Below are 19,557 nucleotides of genomic sequence, written 5' to 3' on the forward strand. Positions count from 1 at the left end.
TTAGAACACCTTGGAGAGTGAGACAGTATTGGGAAAATTCATTATCAGATAGCCAGCATATCTTGAGCGGGAAGGTAAGTTATGACCTCTGCACATCACCAAGGAGTAATGCTCAAAAACTAATCATGGGGAAACTACTGCTTTTACCTAAGCCATTTGACTGCATTTTATCCACAGATAGTAACTGTCCTAAATAGGCCTTGATTTCTTTGGGTTAAAGAAAAATGTACAAACTGGCCAGGGCAAATGAGAGGTAAACAAGTTTAGAACTGTTTATCTCTCATTTGGTTTTTCCACTATTTCTTATGTTTTGCTGGGTTTGGGGTTAAATGTGGCTTGTCCAGTAATAGTAAATGGAAATAACACCATTTGCTGCATTTGAGATTTCAGTTCAGAGTAGCTTATTTTTATGAGTCCTGGGAAATTATCAGAATGGCTTTATAAAGCTTCAGTGTGACAAAGACCATCTCCTGTGGTCTCCCTCCTTCCCCTCCTCTACTCATACAGCCCTCTCTTCATCCTGTAGTTGGAGGGATCCTTTTATTGTATTTTTTCTCTTTTTCTTAATTTTCCAGTGTGGTTTATCACAGGATATTGAATATAGTTCCCTGTGCTATACAGTAGGACCTTATTGTTTATCATTTCTATATATAATAGTTTGCATCTGCTAATTCCAAACTCCCAATCCATCTGGAGGGATCCTTTTAAAAATGTAAGTTATAACATGCCATTCCTCTGCTGAAAACCCTCCAGGGTCATTGCATTGCACTTAAAATTCAGAATTCTTACCATGACCTCCAAGATCATTGTCGGGTCCCTGGTTACTTCTGTCACTCTTGCTATTTCCTTCCCTCACACTATCCTTGTTCTCCTTGATTGACAAGTATGGTAGAGCCTCAGGGTCTTTGCATGCACTTCTTCACATGGCTCCCTTCCTCAGTTCTTCTAGGTTTCTGCTCCATTCGCCTTCATGTTGGGACTTCTCTGGCCACCCAATCAGAAGTTGTACCCCTCTTTTTTTGTAATACTCTTGAACTTTGTTTTATTCATCTGGGTGAATAGTAAATTTGCTTGTTGTCTCTCTCTTTCACTAGAGAAGCCTTGATATGTTTTGCATTCCATTCTCATACTATGCCTGGCACATAGAAAGGATTTAATAAATATTTATTGAGTGAGTTATGTAATCCACTTAACTCATCATTCTGTTTAAGTATCCACATGATTTCTTTTTTGACACATCATAGCTCAATGAAGATATTTGCATAGTAGTGGGCTCTTGTTTCTTCCTTCTGTCTGAGGGTTGGACCACAGGAAGAAAACTATTTATTTATTGAATATTGCCCTGTACATTTATTATCTTATTATTTTTATTCACAACAATCTTGTGAAGAAGGCATTATTGTCCTCATTTTATAAATGAGTAAATGGAGACTTTGAGAGTTTACATGGTTTACCCAAATATAGAGAGCAAAAAAAGATGGTATTCTATAGAGTGTCACCATAAAGAAAATGAAATATAAAGGACAGATGGCAAGAAGATACTAGCATCCTTAAACTTGACAAAGGATTAATATGCAGAATCAATACAGAACACCTAAAAATCAACTAGAGAAATTTAGCCCCAAAGAAAATGGAGTGAAGACTCCATTTTACAAAAGGAGAGGCAATTTACAAAAGAAGAGTTCTGACTGGTTGATAAACAGATGATGTTTCACCTGATTAGTAATCAGGAAACCACAAATTAAAACAAGATAACATTTCATACTCATCAGACCACTGAAAGAAAGCCTAACAGTATGAATTGTGGGGAAACAAGAATGCACATATTAAACTACTAGTTGGGGTGTAAGTTGCTTTGACCACTTTGAAGAGCTATTGGTAATATATAGTGAAGGTGAAGCTGTGCGTAGTTTATGACCCAGAGGTTGCTCTTCTAGGTGATATTCAAAATGCTTGGTAACTGCTTTCAGAGGCACCAACCAATCAGAATTAAACATGCTGCAAATTACTGGCATGGTCATGTTGGTATATTTTATTTGAATAACAGTCCTGTATATGCCTTAGAGAAACTTCTACACACATGCGCAAAGAGACAAGTATAAGAATATTTGGAAGAGCATTGTTTGTAATACCAAAAACAAAACCCAAAAAACCCTGCAAATAATCTATATATCTGTCTCTAGAGTAATGAATAAATTGTCTCATAATGAACCAGATCTACATAAATCATAATGAACCAGATCTACATAAATCAGCTTTGCTAAATTTTACTGCACAATGAGGAAAAAAGTTCAAAAGAATTCATATGGCATGACACCTTTTTTGTAAAATTTAAAGCATGGAGAAAATACTATATATTGTTTGTGAGCACATGTCTATGTAATAAACATACAAAATATACATGGGAAGAGTACACACCGACTTCGAGTCGTTAACCTGGAGTACAAAGAAGGGAAATACAATAAAGTAGAAGAATTGTAGCACTCCATAATCTTAAATTTCATCTTCATTTTTAAAAAAATTTTCACATCTTTATTTTTATTTTTTGGCCACACCAATGCAGCATGCATGTGGGATCTTAGCTCCCCGACCAGGGATCGAACCCTTGCCCCCTGCATTGGGAGCGCAGAGTTTTAACCACTGGGCCGCCAGGGAAGGCCCTTAAATTTCTTAGCAAAATAAATGTGATAAAATATTAACATTTGCTAAATTTAGGTGTAGATGTCTGTTATTTTTTAAAATTTTTCTGTATGTTTCTTTTTTTTGGCCACACCATGCTGCTTGTGGATTTTAGTTCCCTGACCAGGAGTTGAACCTGGGCCCTCGGCAGTGAGAATGTGGAGTCCTAACCACTGGACCGCCAGGGAATTCCCTCATTTTTTTTTTAAAGTATATCAGTAACATGGTAGAGCTGGTACTGGACCCAGATCTGTTTGCTTTCAAAGCCAGAGAGCTTTTCATTACCTAAGCTCCAGAAGAAAGACCCTAGCCTGACCTCACAAGTGCAGCTGTCTCTTCCCAGTACTGTCAGGGGCATGGTTAGATACCAGTGTCACAATGGTCATTTTTTGGTGATAATCTCCCTGGAGGCCCCTGATCTATCCTAGGCCATATGATCTGACATCCAAGGGTAGTTCAGGTGGTCAAATGGTGGAATTGCTGGCAGAATAATGAATGCTTTCTTTGCATACTCCAGAGTCAAACGAATTAGGGCCCAGGTACGAGACTGGGATGTGTATACTTGCCAGAGACTCCATATTTTGGAAGTTCTGTCATCACCCTAAACATAGGGCTTTGCCTCTGCATGTACATTTTCTCACTTTTCTACCGCTAGGTAAAGCAGTCTGCACCAGCTCATGGCTGAGGGCTCAGGAAGCACCATGGCTTGCCATGAAAACCTACGGAATTAGGTTTCTGAATAAGCAATGGGCCTTGCCACCAGTGATGGAGATCATTTGCCCTGGCAATCTAAGCATGTAAAACCAATGACCTAGGTCATTTCTTCTTTTCTCTGCACAAAATTTTGGTTGAGTTTAGAGTTTTCCTCTGTTTAGAGTTGGGATGGACAGGATGTATATAAAATGTTTAGGGTCAGAGAAATGGGGAGATGTTGGTCAAAGAGTATAAAACTTCCAGTTATAAGATGAAGAAGTTCTGAGGAGCTAATGTACAGCATGGTGATTATAGTTAATAATAATGTACTATATACATGAAAGCTGCTAAGAGAGTGGATATTAAATCTTCTCACCACAAAAAAGAAGTGGTAATTATGTGATGCGATGAAGTGTTAGGTATCGCCATGGTGGTAATCATTTTGCAACATATAAGTGTATCAAATCAACACATTGTATACCTTAAACTTACACAGTGCTGTATGCCAGTTATATCTCAATAAAGCTGGGGGAAAAGCCCTTCAACTCCTAGCCCTACCATAATACTCGGTATGACTGAATATCTCAAAAAATACATACGGGCTGTCTATATGATAGTAAAGAAAATATTTTGCAAGAAAAATTCCATGAAACCGTTCCTCTGAACCAACCAATTTTGCCTTTGAAACATCATTCCTTCAGAGGTTTAATCCACATTTAATCACATAGTTTATTTTCCTTCTTTTCAAGGTTCTTTGACCTCAAGTGATATTTTGTACAATTTTAAGATTTATATTTTCGGGCACAGCCAAGGTTGTACTCTAAGATATTCTCTGAAGCAGCCAGTGTGATTAATATTTATTTAGTTTTCTACATGGACTACTTAAATCTTATCATTGCAAACTGATATATTGAGCTAGCCCATCAATAATAAATGAACAAGATATGATAATGAATTAGATCTGTAGTACGTAAGAAAACAAATCTATGTTGTATTGAGAGAGTTACCCTAAATCAATTTCTTTGTGGGTTAGGATGATATATAAAGTAGATAGTGCCAAGAAACAGCTTTGTCTTACCTAAATCACCAGTGTAAAGCTCAACATATATTTTTAGTACTAATATATAAATATCTAAGTATGATTATATGATAATGAAACTAACTTTCATGTTATGGGGGCAGATAAATTTAAGTGATAGGAGTTGTCTTATTTTAGACATGAAAGTTTATTAATTGAAAAGTTTCAGATTTTACAAAGAATTGGCTTGGGAAATGATATAAAAGTTATTGTGAGCACTGTCCTTGGAAAATAGTTATTAAAATTCATTAGAAGTAGGTATTGCTCATCAGATGATCTTATGAAAGTTTCCAGAAATGGGATAAATAAAATATGTGATAAAATAAATAATCATGGTTAAACCAATGAGTTGATTGTCTGGATAGTATGAAAATGCTCATATTTCAAATAAATGCCTAAAAAGAACTTTGATAGTCTCTGCATGACAACTAGAGCTGCTAACTGGATCTGTAACTTGATAAATATGTGAGGTTTTTTTTAGTAAGGAAAACAATTTAATACTATAGCCTTTAAGGTCCCTTTTCTCTTAATTTCATCATCCCTCAAATACAGGGATGGGATTCTAGCAACTACATTTTTGATAGAGAGCCCTGTTACCACCAGCCGTCCCACCTGCAACATTTGTTTGGACCACAGGGGACACCTGATCCAAATTGGACCCATCAGATCCTCTGTTACAGAAATATAAACTGGGAGCTGAGACAGTCTAGCTCAATCTAGACTGATATCATGAACAGTTGTAATTTAAACCAGAGAGTTGTGGAATCAGCCACCTTCCACCATGTGCATGGAAAAACAGCAAAAGGCAGCCTGTGGAGAGAGAAGACTGGGGCAGGCATGCAGAGAGAAAGAAAGGTCAAGAACATACATGTTCCACAGGTAGACCCAACAAGCGTCCTCTCCATGGAAGCACTTCGCAAAGCAAAACTACCACATTTTGGAAATTCTTTTGTGATACATTAACATTTATTGGTGAGACTGACAGGTTGAATTGGTCTGACTGTGACCATCATTTCCCCATACCATCTTCTCCTATTTAAAAAAAAATTGAGTATTATGTTAATATTCTTTTATCTTGGGTGCTTTATATGTATATAATCTAATCTTCATGAAGTAGGAATTAAAACCGTCCATCTTTTACAGCTGTTAAAACCAAGACTTAGGGCCTTTATAGGACTTACCCAAATTCATGGAACTGAGACTCATATGCAGGTCTTTCAGACTCCTAAGACTTCATGTGTAACTATTATGTTATGCTTGAATCTGGGGGCAGCAACCAGTATCTTCTATAAAGGGGGAAAGATGTTTGTCTCTCATCTATAGGAATAGTAAGTTCAGCTTATTCTGCATATTATGCATGATGTTCTGAGCCCTGAATGACAGAGTGAGGTCTGGAGTAGGTAGTGGTCAGGCAGGCCGTGTGTTCTCAGCAGAACTGGACACACGCACACAGAAGAAGGGGTAAGGAGGAGACTCTTTCCCAGAAGCAGAAAATGCTTATTGCCTTTGGTTAACATCATTTTACAGTGTCTTATCCATGAGAGAGTAAAGTTGAAATGGAATGTCACATGGTGCTTCATGGGAAGGCATTGTAAAAGAGTGTGTATGTTGTAGGAAAGGCCTACAAACATGACAAAAACAAATGCCTGGGAAGAGACGTGACAAGGCCACGTTCATTGATCCCAGAGAAAATTAAAATGTTTTTGGAAAATACCATATGGGTCTTCAGAGGATATAAGCCTAAAAGGAATTAGTTCAGGCTTCAGAGAGATTTTGCTGACTCTGAGAAATGGGTTCCGATTGAAACTTTAACTAGGACCCCAAATCACATCAGTGAACTTATTGCTGAAAGTTCACCACAAATTGCAAGCTTCGGATGATTGTATGGACTTTATTTAACCTGGGGAAACATCATTGCAGACATTTTACCCTGTTGGAAGGGCTCGAAGAAAACAGAAGTTTGCAGTAGAAGGGACCTGAAAGGGAACATTTACAGGTAGTGGTAAGCAGTAACAGGCTTGCACTATTGTTTGTGTGCTAGGTGAGGAGGAGATGTCAAAGATTACAGTTTTGTGAACTTGAATGGCACTGACCAGCTTCAGCAATACTTGGGAAGTGAAATGGAGGAGTCAGCATAAAGAGAGAGGACCAGTTCTTCCATCTTTCCACTTAATTATAGATTTTTATTTTATTTTATTTATTTTAATTATTTTTATTTTATTTTATTTATTTTAATTATAGATTTTTCCAATGAATACACCAAGAAATCCTGAATTACCATTTTTTTTAAATTAAGGGCAAGGTGCTTAGGGTACAGGAAGGGAGGGGAGAGGGAGAGAAATGTTTTGCTGAATTTCTTAATCTTTTAGAAAATACTTGATCTTTGCTTGTTTTTTTTTTTTTTGAATTGGATTTTCCAGCTCAGGTGGAAAAGCCAAGATGGTCCATCAGTTCCTCTTTCCTTATTCCCTTCTGTGTGAAAAGATTTTTTAAAAATCCCTTGTGTTCAAGAGAAGAGTCCCATTGCTTTTGTCTATGTATCTCCATTAGGTAGAATTATTCACTCTGAGCCCCTCAAGGTTGTTGATTGCAAGGAATTCTCTGGTCGGCTACATTTCAAATCTGTCAGAGCCAGTGATGTACTCTAGGTGCATCCAAGTGTGAGTGCTGTTAAAGCTGTTGGTTCAGATGACCTTGATATTGGGTCTCAAGTTCTCTACTCTGCTCACGTTCTCCACTCTGCTGCTCAAGTTCTCTACTCTGCTGGTTTCTCACCTCTTCCTCTAATTGCTGCTGACTGTTCAAAAGCTGAGTTTGCTTGATATGCTTCCAATTTTTAAAAATAAAATTACAGCAATTCCCTGTAGAATCCTGTGTTTTTAGTGTCCCCATTAAATAAGCATCTAGAGGAAGAGTTCATTTTGCTTATTGTAGTCAACTCTCATCCTAGTAAAGTACACCTCATTGGAGGCTCTTAGTAATGGAAAATTCACTGTCTCAACAGGAGGTACTGTCGGGCGATTTTTACTATTTATCTGTTAAGATGCTTTGGATAATATAATACTCAGCGAATAATGACTTAAACATTTATTATTTCATATTATGCAAAGCTCAGAGGTAGGAGATTCCTGGGTGTTCTTGTTGGGTCCAGTATTTACTGGACGTAACACCTCTGAAAGATAGAGGAGAAGGATCAGTAGTAGTCAGAGATAATCGTTGACCACGGCCCATGTCTGATACCTTGAAAGCAGAGTGAAAAGGAAGAAGGGTTGGGTAGGAAAGAGCCTAAGACTACAGTGAGGCTCCGAGAAACCCACAGCCAGCCCAGCAGAGCATGGAAATATGGCCCATAGAGGAGTCCCAGGTTGGGCAGAAATGACTGGGCCCCAGTGCCCCACTGTGCTCAGTTATTGGCTAGGACTTTCTGGAAGGGCTTGGCCTCAGCTCAGATGCTGCCATTGATTGCTCACACCTGGGGGCTATCAACTACCTGCACTCCTTGCAACTGACCAGCAAGCGGTTTCTTAAACAGAGAATCTGAGCGGCACACCTCCATAGCTGCCAGATGGCTTTTCATTCAGCAGCAGTTATGTCATCCGGGATCCAGGTGCTTTCCAAATTTACATCCGGCCATGCTTAGCATGTTGGTAGTCTTCAGATTTATTTCCTCTTGTCTAGAAATGACTGTCACAACCTCATGTCTTTGCACAACTATGTACAAAAGCAGGAAAGAGAGCTCATCCTTACATGCCTCTTAAGGGAGGAAGATCTTTCTTTAAAGTTGCCAAGCAGACTTTCCTGTCAGTCCCATAGGCCAAGTTTGAGTCACGTGCCTATGCTTTAGCTGCAAGGGAGGCTAGGAAAGTGAATTCCTGGCTTTTTCAACTTAATAATGGGCAGTGGGTCATGCCAGCAAATAGAAAGGGGCATAGGAAGGAGGTGGTGTGGGCAATTATTTGTTGTGGTTTATTACAGGATATTGAATGTAGTCTCCTGTGCTATACAGTAAGACCTAGTTCTTTATTTATATAGTAGTTTGTGTATGCTAATCCCAAATTCCTCATTTATCCCTCCACTGTCCTTTCCCCTTTGGTAAACATAAGTCTGTTCTCTATATCTGTGAGTCTGTTTCTGTTTTGTAGATAAGTTCATTTCTGTCAAAGTTCATTTCTGTCAGATTTTGGATTCCATATATGTGGTATCATATGATATCTGTCTTTCTCTGTCTTACTTTACTTAACTTCACTTAGTCTGACAATCTCTAGGTACATCTGTGTTGCTGCAAATTACATTATTTCATTCTTTTTTATGGTTGAATAGTATTCCGTTCTATATATATATGCCACATCTTCTTTATCCATTCCTCTGCTGATGGACATTAGGTTGCTTCCATGTCTTGACTATTGTAAATAGTGCTGCTATGAACAATGGGGTGCATGTATCTTTTCAAATTAGTATTTTCTCTGGATATATCAGCATCATTTTTATTATAATAAAGGTAATGTTATTTTGTAGAAATTTTAGAAAATAAAATAAGAATCAAACCCACGTATGATTCCATAATGTAGAAAACTATGACTATCAGTGGTGTGTGTCTATGTGCATCCAGCTTATCTGTTTTTTTCCTATATTGATATATGGACCGATGTAATTTTCTAAAAATGAGATGATTTTATAAACTACTTTCCTTTAAATATTCTTTAAGAACATGATTTCTACTATTCCAAATCAGGAATAGATATGCTGCAATTAACTAGTACCCTATCATTGCACTTTGAGGGTTTTTTCAAAAATTAATTATTTTAAGCAACCCTATGGTAAATAGCCTTGTGTATACATCTTGGTATGTATATATAATCCTTAGGGATTTATAGGGTCCAAGTCTATTAAACATACGCAAATTTTATGCATAATCTCAACTGTCCCTCCAAGGAACATACTTTTACAAAATTATAATTTATTAATGTTTATTTCCTTGCGTTGCTACTAGTATTAGGTATTCCCAGTTTTTTCTAATTACAGCCAATTTTTCTAGAGAAAAAAGTTGTATCATTGGTTTAATTTTCATTCTGTTGTTTATAAAGAAGTTAAGCACTTTTTTACATGTTTATTGTTCACTTATTTGTCTGTTTGGTGCATTGTCCTTTACATTTCTGCCCATATATCTATTTTGGAATTCATCCTTCATTTTTTGTTTGTAAAAATCTCTGTACATTAAATAACTATGAGTGTGTGCTATATTTTAAATTATTTTTCTTGTGTTTCCTTTGCCTTTTATAGTATTTTTGGCATTTCATGTTTACATTGTTAAACCTATTAATATTTACCTTGCATTTTCTGTGGTTGCTTCTATGTTTAAAATTTTTTTCCACATTGATATCAGAAATTATATTCCTACATGATCTTCAAGTTTTTAATTTTTATAAAAAGCCAGAATCTAGTGGGGTGTTTTTTAACAGTAGCAGTTCTATGGTTGATCATTTGTCCTGATACGTATCGTATGTATGTATATATTATTTAATTTTTAAAAATTTGTTTTGGGACAGGCTTTTCTTTCTTCACTGATTAAAAAAATTACACCTTTATACTAGCTTCTTATGCAGATTTAGCTCTGGATGGTTCTCTCATGATTTGTTAGTTATATAGGATAAAGCTGTTTCAACTGTTATATATTTATAATGTATTTAAATATTTGATAGTGCAATTCCTCTTAATTACTTCAAATTTTTCAAATTGTCTCTGTATGTATGCAAACTAGTATGGTGCACATGTCAACATTATTGGTAGGTAGAGAGAGCTACAGAAGTTTTGAAATGGAGGAGAGCAGATAGGATCTTGGGGAGGATGTAGCACTTGGGCTGGACCCAGAATGATGAATCTGATTTGACCTGGCAGAGTGGAAGAAGAAAGGACATTCCAGACAGGAGGAAGCAATCTGAGTAATGGCATCCAGAATTGTAAACAAGCATTATATAATGGGTGATGGGAGAGGCAAGATGGACGGGATCTAATATGTGTTGAGTACCTACTGAATGTTAATTATCATGCTAAGCATTTTATAGGAATAACTCTGAGGTCAGCTGAATCCTCATACTTTGTCTCTGGTGTCAGTGCCCTGCATTTACTCCGTTCCAATTTAGACACACAACTCAATATTTATTTGAGTTTCTAAAAAACAGTTCACTCACAAAAATGTTGTTGGTCGATGTAAACCACAGTTTCTTGACCTCAATACTATAGACCTTTTGGGCTAAAAAAAAATCCATTGTTGTAGGGTGTTTTTCTGTGTATTATAGGATATTTATTCCTGACCTCTACCCACTACATGATAGTAGCAATCTTGCTGCCTACATGGGACAACCAAAAATGTTTCCAGACATTGCCAAATATCCCCTAGGGGGCAAAATCGACTCTGATTGACAGTCATTGATACAGATTATACCAAAGATAATGAAAGTTGATGGAGAATTTTATATTGAAGAGTGTACAAGAAATAAGTATTCTTTTCGTTTTCCTGGCTGAACTCCCTTCTTGGTTTCTCTGCAGTTGACTTTGGAGGGGGGGTGTTTTGCTTAATGTATTGCAAGGTTTAACTACGGCACTGCTGGCATTTTGACCACATAATTCTTTGGGGGGTCGTCCCGTGCATTATGGGATGTTTAGCAACACCACTGGTCTCTACCCAGGAGATGCCAATACCCCTCCCCCTGAGCTCTGCCAGCCAAATCTGTCTCCAGATACTGGCAAAATTGGCCTTGGTGGTGAAAGACTGATGCAGACTATACCAAGGATAGGAAAGTTGTAGGGTTATATTCTGTACAACCCACACGTTATAATTTTCAAATCCTCTATTTTTTCCTCTGAAGTTCTTTCTTGGGTACTATGAGATTTGTTTCATTTTGCTTATGCTCTCTCAGGGATTCTCCATCTCAGCATTATTGATGTTGTGGACCAAATAATCCTCTGTTGTGTGGGCACTGTCCTGTAGATTATAGGGTGTTTAGCAACATCCCTGGCTTCTACCCACTAGGCGCCAGCAGCACATTGCCAACACCACCCCACACCCCCAGTAGTTAAAACAACCCACACTGTCTTCACGTGTGGTTAAATGTGTCCTGGAGGGAAGGAGCAAAAATGCCCCTGGTTGAGAACCACTGTTCTATTAATATTTCTACTTAGCTTTCCCTGTACAGTAGCTCTTCTTTTCAGCCTTTTCTTGTTTTTTTCCTCTTCTTCCTCATTGAGTGATAACTTTTGTTGTTACTTGAACGTGATTGAGGAACCTCACTTTCTATCTCAAATGGTTTAATTGTTACCCTTTTCTCTAACAATTACAGCATTGCCCCTAAGAGGAATTCTGGCGAATAACATATACTCCAACTTGCTAAACATTCATCATTTCTCCTCCGAGTGAATAGGAACAGGCCATTTGAGCTTCTCTCACAGGTTCTGCTATAGACTGCTTTTGCATTAGGGTAAATTGGCACATACTTCTCTATTTCACTAAATCTGAACATGTGGGCTATCTCAAGACAAGCATATTGCCTTGCACATAGTAACTTGTATTGATGTAAAAAGAATGGAAATATTGGAATCCGGCACATCAGGGTTAAAATAGCACATAATTCCTCTTTAACCAGATTTACTAACCTTAGGCAAGTTAGTTCCTCTGACATTGTTTTCATCTTCTGCAAAATAGGGGTAAGATTACCGTCTAAGTGGGTTTTAAATAAACATTATCAATTATAAAACAAAGCACCTGGTATATATCCGACACTCAAAAATGTTAACCATTGTTCTTAATTTTATCAAGAGATATCGAGGTCTTTATAACAAGCCTTTAAAGTCAGACTCTAAACCTTAACCACCTATACCTAGAATGTTTACCTCTTTATTTCACTTAATTTCAGAATTTTTGTTGCAGTTACAGCTAAGCCATGCTGGGAATAAAGATTGCTGGATGATTTTTTTTTTTTTGCCAGAAGTTTTAAGGCTTGACTAATTATAATGTTCTCATAAACACTGAACTATAAAATTCAGCGTCATTGTGAGGATATTTTCTTGCAATGTGAGAAGATGCATGTTGCTTCTAAATGAAAGGTAAGAGGGACAATTATAGGTTTAGGAATTGTACTAAACTTGGTTCCTATGCCAAAAATGTCGTTTGGTTTTTAATGTTTTTCCCAGTACAGAAGAGAGATTTTTCTTTCACATTAATTTTTCTTCTGATGTGTATATGTGGTTTTGACCTTTTCGAGACAAATTGAAAAATAAGATGAAAAGAAAGTAAAGACAACCTGTGAGTCACATTTCAAAAATCAATAGAAGTGCAGAATGCACTATTCTGGTCATTAAAAGGGGTTTCTTTGTTCAGTTTGTTACACCAAGATGTGATTTTCCCCTAGATTAGAAAATAAAGTGTAAATATAAGGCTGGGATACACAGTTTGGTTATAATATCATAGAAGTTAGTGGTGAAGGAGACCCCCAAATTATTTCATATAACCACCCCAATGTATTAGTGTAAAAAAGTGTGGCCTACAGAAGGCACGTGACCTCCCCAGAATTTTTAGCCAGTGGTTAGTGAGAATTCATTTGAGGATCTGATTCCCAGTGAGTCAGACAGTCTGCTCTATTAGTCACATCTATCGGAAAAAAGAGAATTATGGAATCTTCTAAAAGATTGAGAATTTATTTTCTAATGAATATTAAAAATTAGGGAATGATAGTGGAAATATTTTTAGGAATCGTGTCACCAACCACTGGGGGAAATAAAATATTTTGACTGGGATAAGCTTGATGAAAACTATGTTTCAATCCAGTACAACTATTTTAAAGCAAGAAAAGTACCATTGTTGTCTTCTACCAAGTCTTTTAGAGAAGACACAGCTGGACATGGCAGGCTCTAAAAGAAAGTAGACTTTAACAAGCACAAAACACTCTCTCATTTTCAAAACACTTTTGATTTTATTAAGGAACATGCATTGAAAGCTTGGTGGTATTATTTAAGAATTTGGCTAAATGTTTTCTAACTGCCAGTAGGTTTCCAGTACTTCCTTATGTAACATGAATACTGCATAACTTGAACATATCTTGAATCTTCTAGCAGCCTGGTACAACTTTTCAATGTAGACATCAGTAAAACTTTCTGGATTTTTCTTAAGATTTTCTTGATTTATTTTTTGGGTCCCTTTGTTGTCTAGGTAATTTGTATCACTCAGCATCGATACAAGATCTTCTGGGACTCTCTGATGTGCTCTTTGCAGAACTTTAATCAATTTACCGGCAATCTTCCAATCACCTTGAGTCATAAGGGTAACTGTAACTGATATGCCCATCTCTCCTGCTCTTCCAGTACGCCCTACTCTGTGTACATATTCTTCAGTATTCCATGGAGAATTGTAACTATACATGTGTGTGACATCACTAATATCAAGGCCTTAGGATGCTAAATCAGTAGCAATCAGTATTTTCACTTTTCCACTCTTCAAGTCCTCTAATGCTGGCTCACGGTCACTCTGTTCTCTGTCACTGTGCAGGGATTGTACAGTTATGCCTTGGTTACTTAAATCTCTTGATAAGTCATCAGCAACAAGTTTTCTGCTGACAGATACGATGACTTTGTCTTTGGGTGACAAGCTCTGTAGGAATTCTCAGATAAGAGATCGTTTTTCTTCTTCTGTGGTAACAATTATATTTTGCTTCACTGTGTATACATTAACTAGATCCAGAGTACCAGTATAAATAATCATAGGCTCTTTCAAATAAGATTGTGCAAGTGGACAAATGGTATCTGGCCAAGTTGCCCTTGTCATAACAGTCTGCCGGTCTGGGCGCACAGCTAATAAAATCTTCATTATTTGATGTTCAGACTCCAGATCCAGCATTTTTTCTGCCTCATCTAAGACTAAGTAGGTTATGCTTCTTAGGTTGACAAAGTTATTCATTTGCAGATCACTGAGTCTTCCGGGAGTTGCAATGATGATGTCTACGCCTTTAGTAACATCTTGTATTTGTCCTTTTCTGTTTCCACCGCCATATATACAAACACTTTTAAGACCTTTGTATGAATACTTAGAACATTCAGCTTCCACCTGAAGAGCTAATTCTCTAGTGGGTGTAAGGACTAGCATGCTGGGTCCATTCCTTTGTTCTCTAGGTATTGGTGGAGAATGGAGATGAATAAACCCATGCGTTAAATAGGACAGTGTTTTGCCCGTTCCAGTTTGGGCAATTCCTATAAGATCTATTCCTTGTAGAATAATAGGCCATGCCTGTGACTGAATTGGCATTGGGTTTCAAAAACCAGCTTTTTCAGTGCTTTTCATAAGTTCAGGATAACGTTGGAAAGCATCTTCAAATTTGCAAATCGGATTGGGGATGGGACGATTTTCACCATCTTTCAAGTCATCACACATTATGTTGAAATTTTCCTTTCTCCAAGTGTCTACTTGCACTTGAGACAATGACCTTGTTGCTTTGGATTCTATGTAAAAGTTTTTCTTAATTGGTGATAAATCTGCCCATTTTCTTTTTTCCCACTGTACAACTTCGGCCTTTACTTGATCCTAGTCTGTCAGTGGCTGAGCTCCTCTAGCAGTGTTATCTCTGCTTGAGCCTCTTCCAACAGAGGGTTGGGATGTGGCATTATCAACACTGGATTCTGAACTGTAGTGTCTTTCTTGTTTCTTAACAAGAGTTTCTGTAGCTGCTTTGGCCTTGGCTTTCATGTCTTTGCTGCCAAAAATGTTTACCTCTGCTTCAGAATCACCTTTTATGATCTGTATTTTGGTGCGTGTCATATCCTGAATGTCTTTTATTTTTGATCCACCATGACCAATCACCGCACCAACCATACTGTTCCTTGTTTGAAAGCAGAGCGGTTGTTCTTGGGAGCCGAAAGCCCTAGGCTCCAGGTGGCTGGAGGTGCTGCTGCAGCCCCTGCCTCTGCCACCCATCCCATCCTGGCCGGCCCTGAGAGCTCTCCAATTCGGCTCCACCCTCTTCCGCTCTGGGGCCCACGCCATTTCAGGATAATGGTAAAGTTGGTGCTGGTCTCTCGCCTACCTAGGGTTGGGAAAAGATGTGGCCTCGAACCTCTTTCTTATCAGGTCAGGCTGGTTAACTACCAGGCAGGCCGCCACGGGTAGGTAGCTAGCTATGCAGCAGGCACCTAAGGAATTAGTCTATGATGTAGTGTCAGGGAGGGGCTTTGGCTGGGCTGACCAGTCACAGGGCTGGGACTACTGTGAGGTGAGCAGGCACCTCTGACACAAAAGTTAAAGTGACACATACTCTCAGGGGCTGACCCTACGGGCACTTACAGGATCCGGAGAGTGTTTGCCCAACTATTGTGTCCTGGTGCCTCAGTGGCTGGCCTCATGCTGGTTTTGGCTCAGTGTGGGAGCCAACCTGAAGCACACCTTGAACTGAACCACATAATCTTTTTCTTTTTTAATATGCCAGTTATTTCCATAGGGGGGAAAAATAGTGAATTTTAAAAAATCAACTTACTTGTTTATATATTTGTATGTTTATTTATTTCGGTGAATTTCTTTTTGAGTAACAACTATACTGGGTCTAGATAAAATCATCAATTCCCTGTCCTCTTAAATTATACCATCAGAAATCTCTTAGGTGCATGCTTAGGGATGGCATTTTTGCCTCTGATTCTTCAGCTAAACTCCAACATTTGTTCAGGCGATTTCTGGTTATTATTTCAGGGATGCTGGTTAGAAGAGAGGTAGAGTGGGGTCGACGTTAACTCTGGAGGTGTTTTCAACAATTTGCCACTTTTCTCAGTGCCTCCTAAATTTTCTCCCTTCCCTGTGGTTTCGTAGATTCAGACATCCTAGCACTGGAAGGCTATGTAAAAGTAATTTGTTAGGTGCAGTGTAGAAGACACCCTGGCAGCAATCTGGGCAGGTGGACATCCAGCTTCTATTTGTATGGTTCCAGAGGTTGATTTTTTGTTTTTTTCTTTGTTTAAATAAAAGTACACTAAATATTTATCCTTATATATTCATCCTGTTAAGTTTGGTCAATTGATGCAGCATATTAAATATAATTTTAATGCTGATTCTCTCATCCATTATATTACCCTCTAGTTTCAAGTCTTCTGCCAATTAAATGTTCATGGTATCTTCTCTCTTCAGCCAAAGTTGCCGATTAAAATTTGAACACGGTTGGATATCAGGTGTAAAAGTCTGTGACACATTGGGAAAAGCCTTCTCTATGTCAGTTTTTATCCTGCAAAATGCTTTTGGAAGGAACAAAAAGGTTGCTGGCCAAGTATGTCTTGGAAATACAGCACCCTGCATCTTCTGAGAGTCACAATATGCATTGGGTATCTTAGAAGCTCTGATGATTACAGGAACTCAGTTGGGCATTGTTTAACCCAACTCAATTGGGCATTGTTTTGTTTTGTTTTTAATTTTTATTGGAGTATAGTTGACTTACAGTGTTGTGTTAGTTCCAGGTGTAAAGCAGTTGGGCATTGTTTAACCCAAAGTTTTCAAAGGAATTTGCCAATGGAACTTCTTCTCAGTGTTTTCATTAAACTTTTTACATGGAATAATTTTAGCTTTATAGAAAAGTTACACAGATAGTACAAGGGCTTCCCGTATACTCCTCAACCAGTTTCCTGGTTGTTTCCTCTAATCTTATCTCAAAGTACCATGGTACCCATTACACGTAAGAAGTCAACATTGGTCTGTTAATATTAACTAAACTCCATCAGTATATTTTCTGTTCCAGGATCCAGTCCAGGACACCATCTAGCTGTTATGTATGATTTGTGACAGTCTCTGTCTTTCCTTATTTTTCATAACCTTGCCAATTTTGAGGAATAATGGTCAGGTATTTTGTAGAATGTCCTTCAGATTGGGTATGCCTGATATAATTTCTCATGATTAGACTTGGGTTATGGATTTTTGGAAAAAATATCACAGAAATGAGGTTCCCTTCTTATCAGTCGTATGGGATGAGGGGAAGGGTGCCTGATGGAACATGACCTGTCACTGGTAATGTTAACCTTGGTCACTTGGTCAAGTGGTGTTACCCAGGTTTTCCCCACTGTAAAATTATTATTTCTCCCTTTCTGTACTCTCTTCTTTGGAAGCGAGTCACCAAGTCCAGCTGCCCCTCAAAGGCCCACCTCCTGTTTAGTTGCAATTGTTGTTACATTTTGTACAACTAGTAATCTTCTTTGTAGTACCATTTATAAGTACCTGTAGAAATGGTCTACTTGGATTTTATATACATACACACACACACATACAGCCATTATTATGTTCTGCAGATGCTATATATTATGGCAGAAGCTGTCATCATCATTGCACATATTGGTGCATTTACCTTGTACACAGAACCATACTCAATACTGTAAAGCCTAAAGACGTGGCAGCAGTATGGCTCAGTGGCCCAGAACACTGGAGCCTAAATAACTGAGTTTGACTCTAAATTCTACCACTTACTAGGTGTGAATCCTCGAGCAAGTCCAAACTTCTTATTCCTTGGTTCTGCTATCAGTAGAATGACATACCATTACCTATGTCATACACACAGAGACATACACATAGTTACACTACCTCGTTCAGAATAGGAACTCTCCAAATCTTAATTACTCATATCACAGAAACAGTAGCTGTATAGAGACAATTATAGAGGTTCCCAAATGCCTGTTCAAGAATTTCCCTGATAGTTTCCTCTGGTCCATGTCAAAATGAAAAAAATAAGGCAATACATTTTTTCATAGGTCTAAATTTATTCGATTTAAACTTTTTTTTAAGATTGTACCTTTCTATTTTTCTATTTTTTCTTTTAGAAAGGAAATGAGGATCACAAATGATTTTTAAGGGTCTTTACTAGGGCAAAAAGTATTAAATGAATGCCAGTAGCTAGATACGGTTTTCAAAAGTTATTGGTATGTGAAACCCCCCAAATTAGAAGCACTCGTCTAGCACATTAGCAAATAGACACAATTCAGGATGTTATCAGGTACTGATCATGATGGCAAGCAAGAAGGGCTGGGCGGCTAGAGAGTTGAGACAAAGTCCTATAAGGGCTGGAGGTCTGATCTGCCACTAGGAGCCATGGAATTAAAGATCGAAAGATGTTAAAGTTTCAGGGGAAGAAACCAATGTGGCCTTGGGGAAGAGATGAGGGCAGCCTGAAAGACTAGGACAGAAAGCTCAGGTTAAAGAGAAAGGGGAAGTGGAAAAAGATATTTTGGGTCAGGGGAAGGGAGAAGGAAACTTTCCGGGACCATAAACACAGTCAAATGAGTTTCAAATTAATATGGTAAAAACAAAAAAAAAGAAGTCGGGGAGTGAACGAGTCATAGGACACTGTCAGTATTAATTAGGGAAGCAGGTCCATATGGAGAAAGCAGGATGCAGTGAAGTAAAGGGTGGGGCTGTGTTTGTGGTATTTTAAGTACATTGGACTGAGAGATTTGACACACTGTGGCAGTAGTAATTCATAGAAAGGAATAGCTAAAAAGAAAAGGGATCCAAGAAGCTACTAATATATGTTTTAGTCCTACCGTATGTCCAACACTTAAAATGTATTATCTCATTTAATCATCACAGCAACTTATGAAGTAGGTATTTTCCTCCTCTTTCATGTGGAAACACTAAAATTGGTAGATGCTACATAGTATATTCACGTTCATGCAAGGCATGGTAAATAACTTAGCTCTTCTTCCCAATAAGTAGAGAGTAATGAAAGTCAGGTTTACAAATATCTTTAGGCATCAGAGAATTCATATGATGAGATGATGAGAATAGGAGGACAGGGAGCCCAGTGAAGAAACAAGAAAACTTCAAGAGAATCTGAAGAAAGCATGATAATAGGAAATAAGGCAAGAGAACATGTTGACACGGCCTGGCAAACAGTGTAAAATGCTTCATAAAGGACAGGAGGTGACTAGACTACTGAATTTGATAGGAAGAAATTAGCAATAACTTTCAAGAAGGCCCTTTTTGTGGAGTGATAGAGAAACACATATAGCAAGGGGAGCAATTGGGATGAGACACAGCTGGACCACTGGGGTACTGTGCAGTGCTGCGGGGAGAACTTTACATCTTGTACTGAGGCTGAAAGCCA

At 38.0% G+C, this 19,557-nt stretch overlaps 1 protein-coding gene and 1 long non-coding RNA gene across 2 annotated transcripts in view; one reads left to right on the forward strand and one right to left on the reverse strand.

The window, feature by feature from the left end:
- Positions 1-19,557, forward strand: part of LOC132594522 (uncharacterized) — a 432,335-nt gene that overhangs the window by 130,581 nt on the left and 282,197 nt on the right. The window lies entirely within an intron of this gene.
- DDX53 (DEAD-box helicase 53) lies at positions 13,585-15,476 on the reverse strand. Its single transcript, XM_030843713.1, is given in 2 exon segments — positions 13,585-13,670; positions 13,673-15,476. Coding segments are annotated over 2 exon segments (1,890 nt in total).

This window comes from Globicephala melas, chromosome X, assembly GCF_963455315.2.
Source record: "Globicephala melas chromosome X, mGloMel1.2, whole genome shotgun sequence".
Lineage (NCBI taxonomy): Eukaryota > Metazoa > Chordata > Mammalia > Artiodactyla > Delphinidae > Globicephala > Globicephala melas.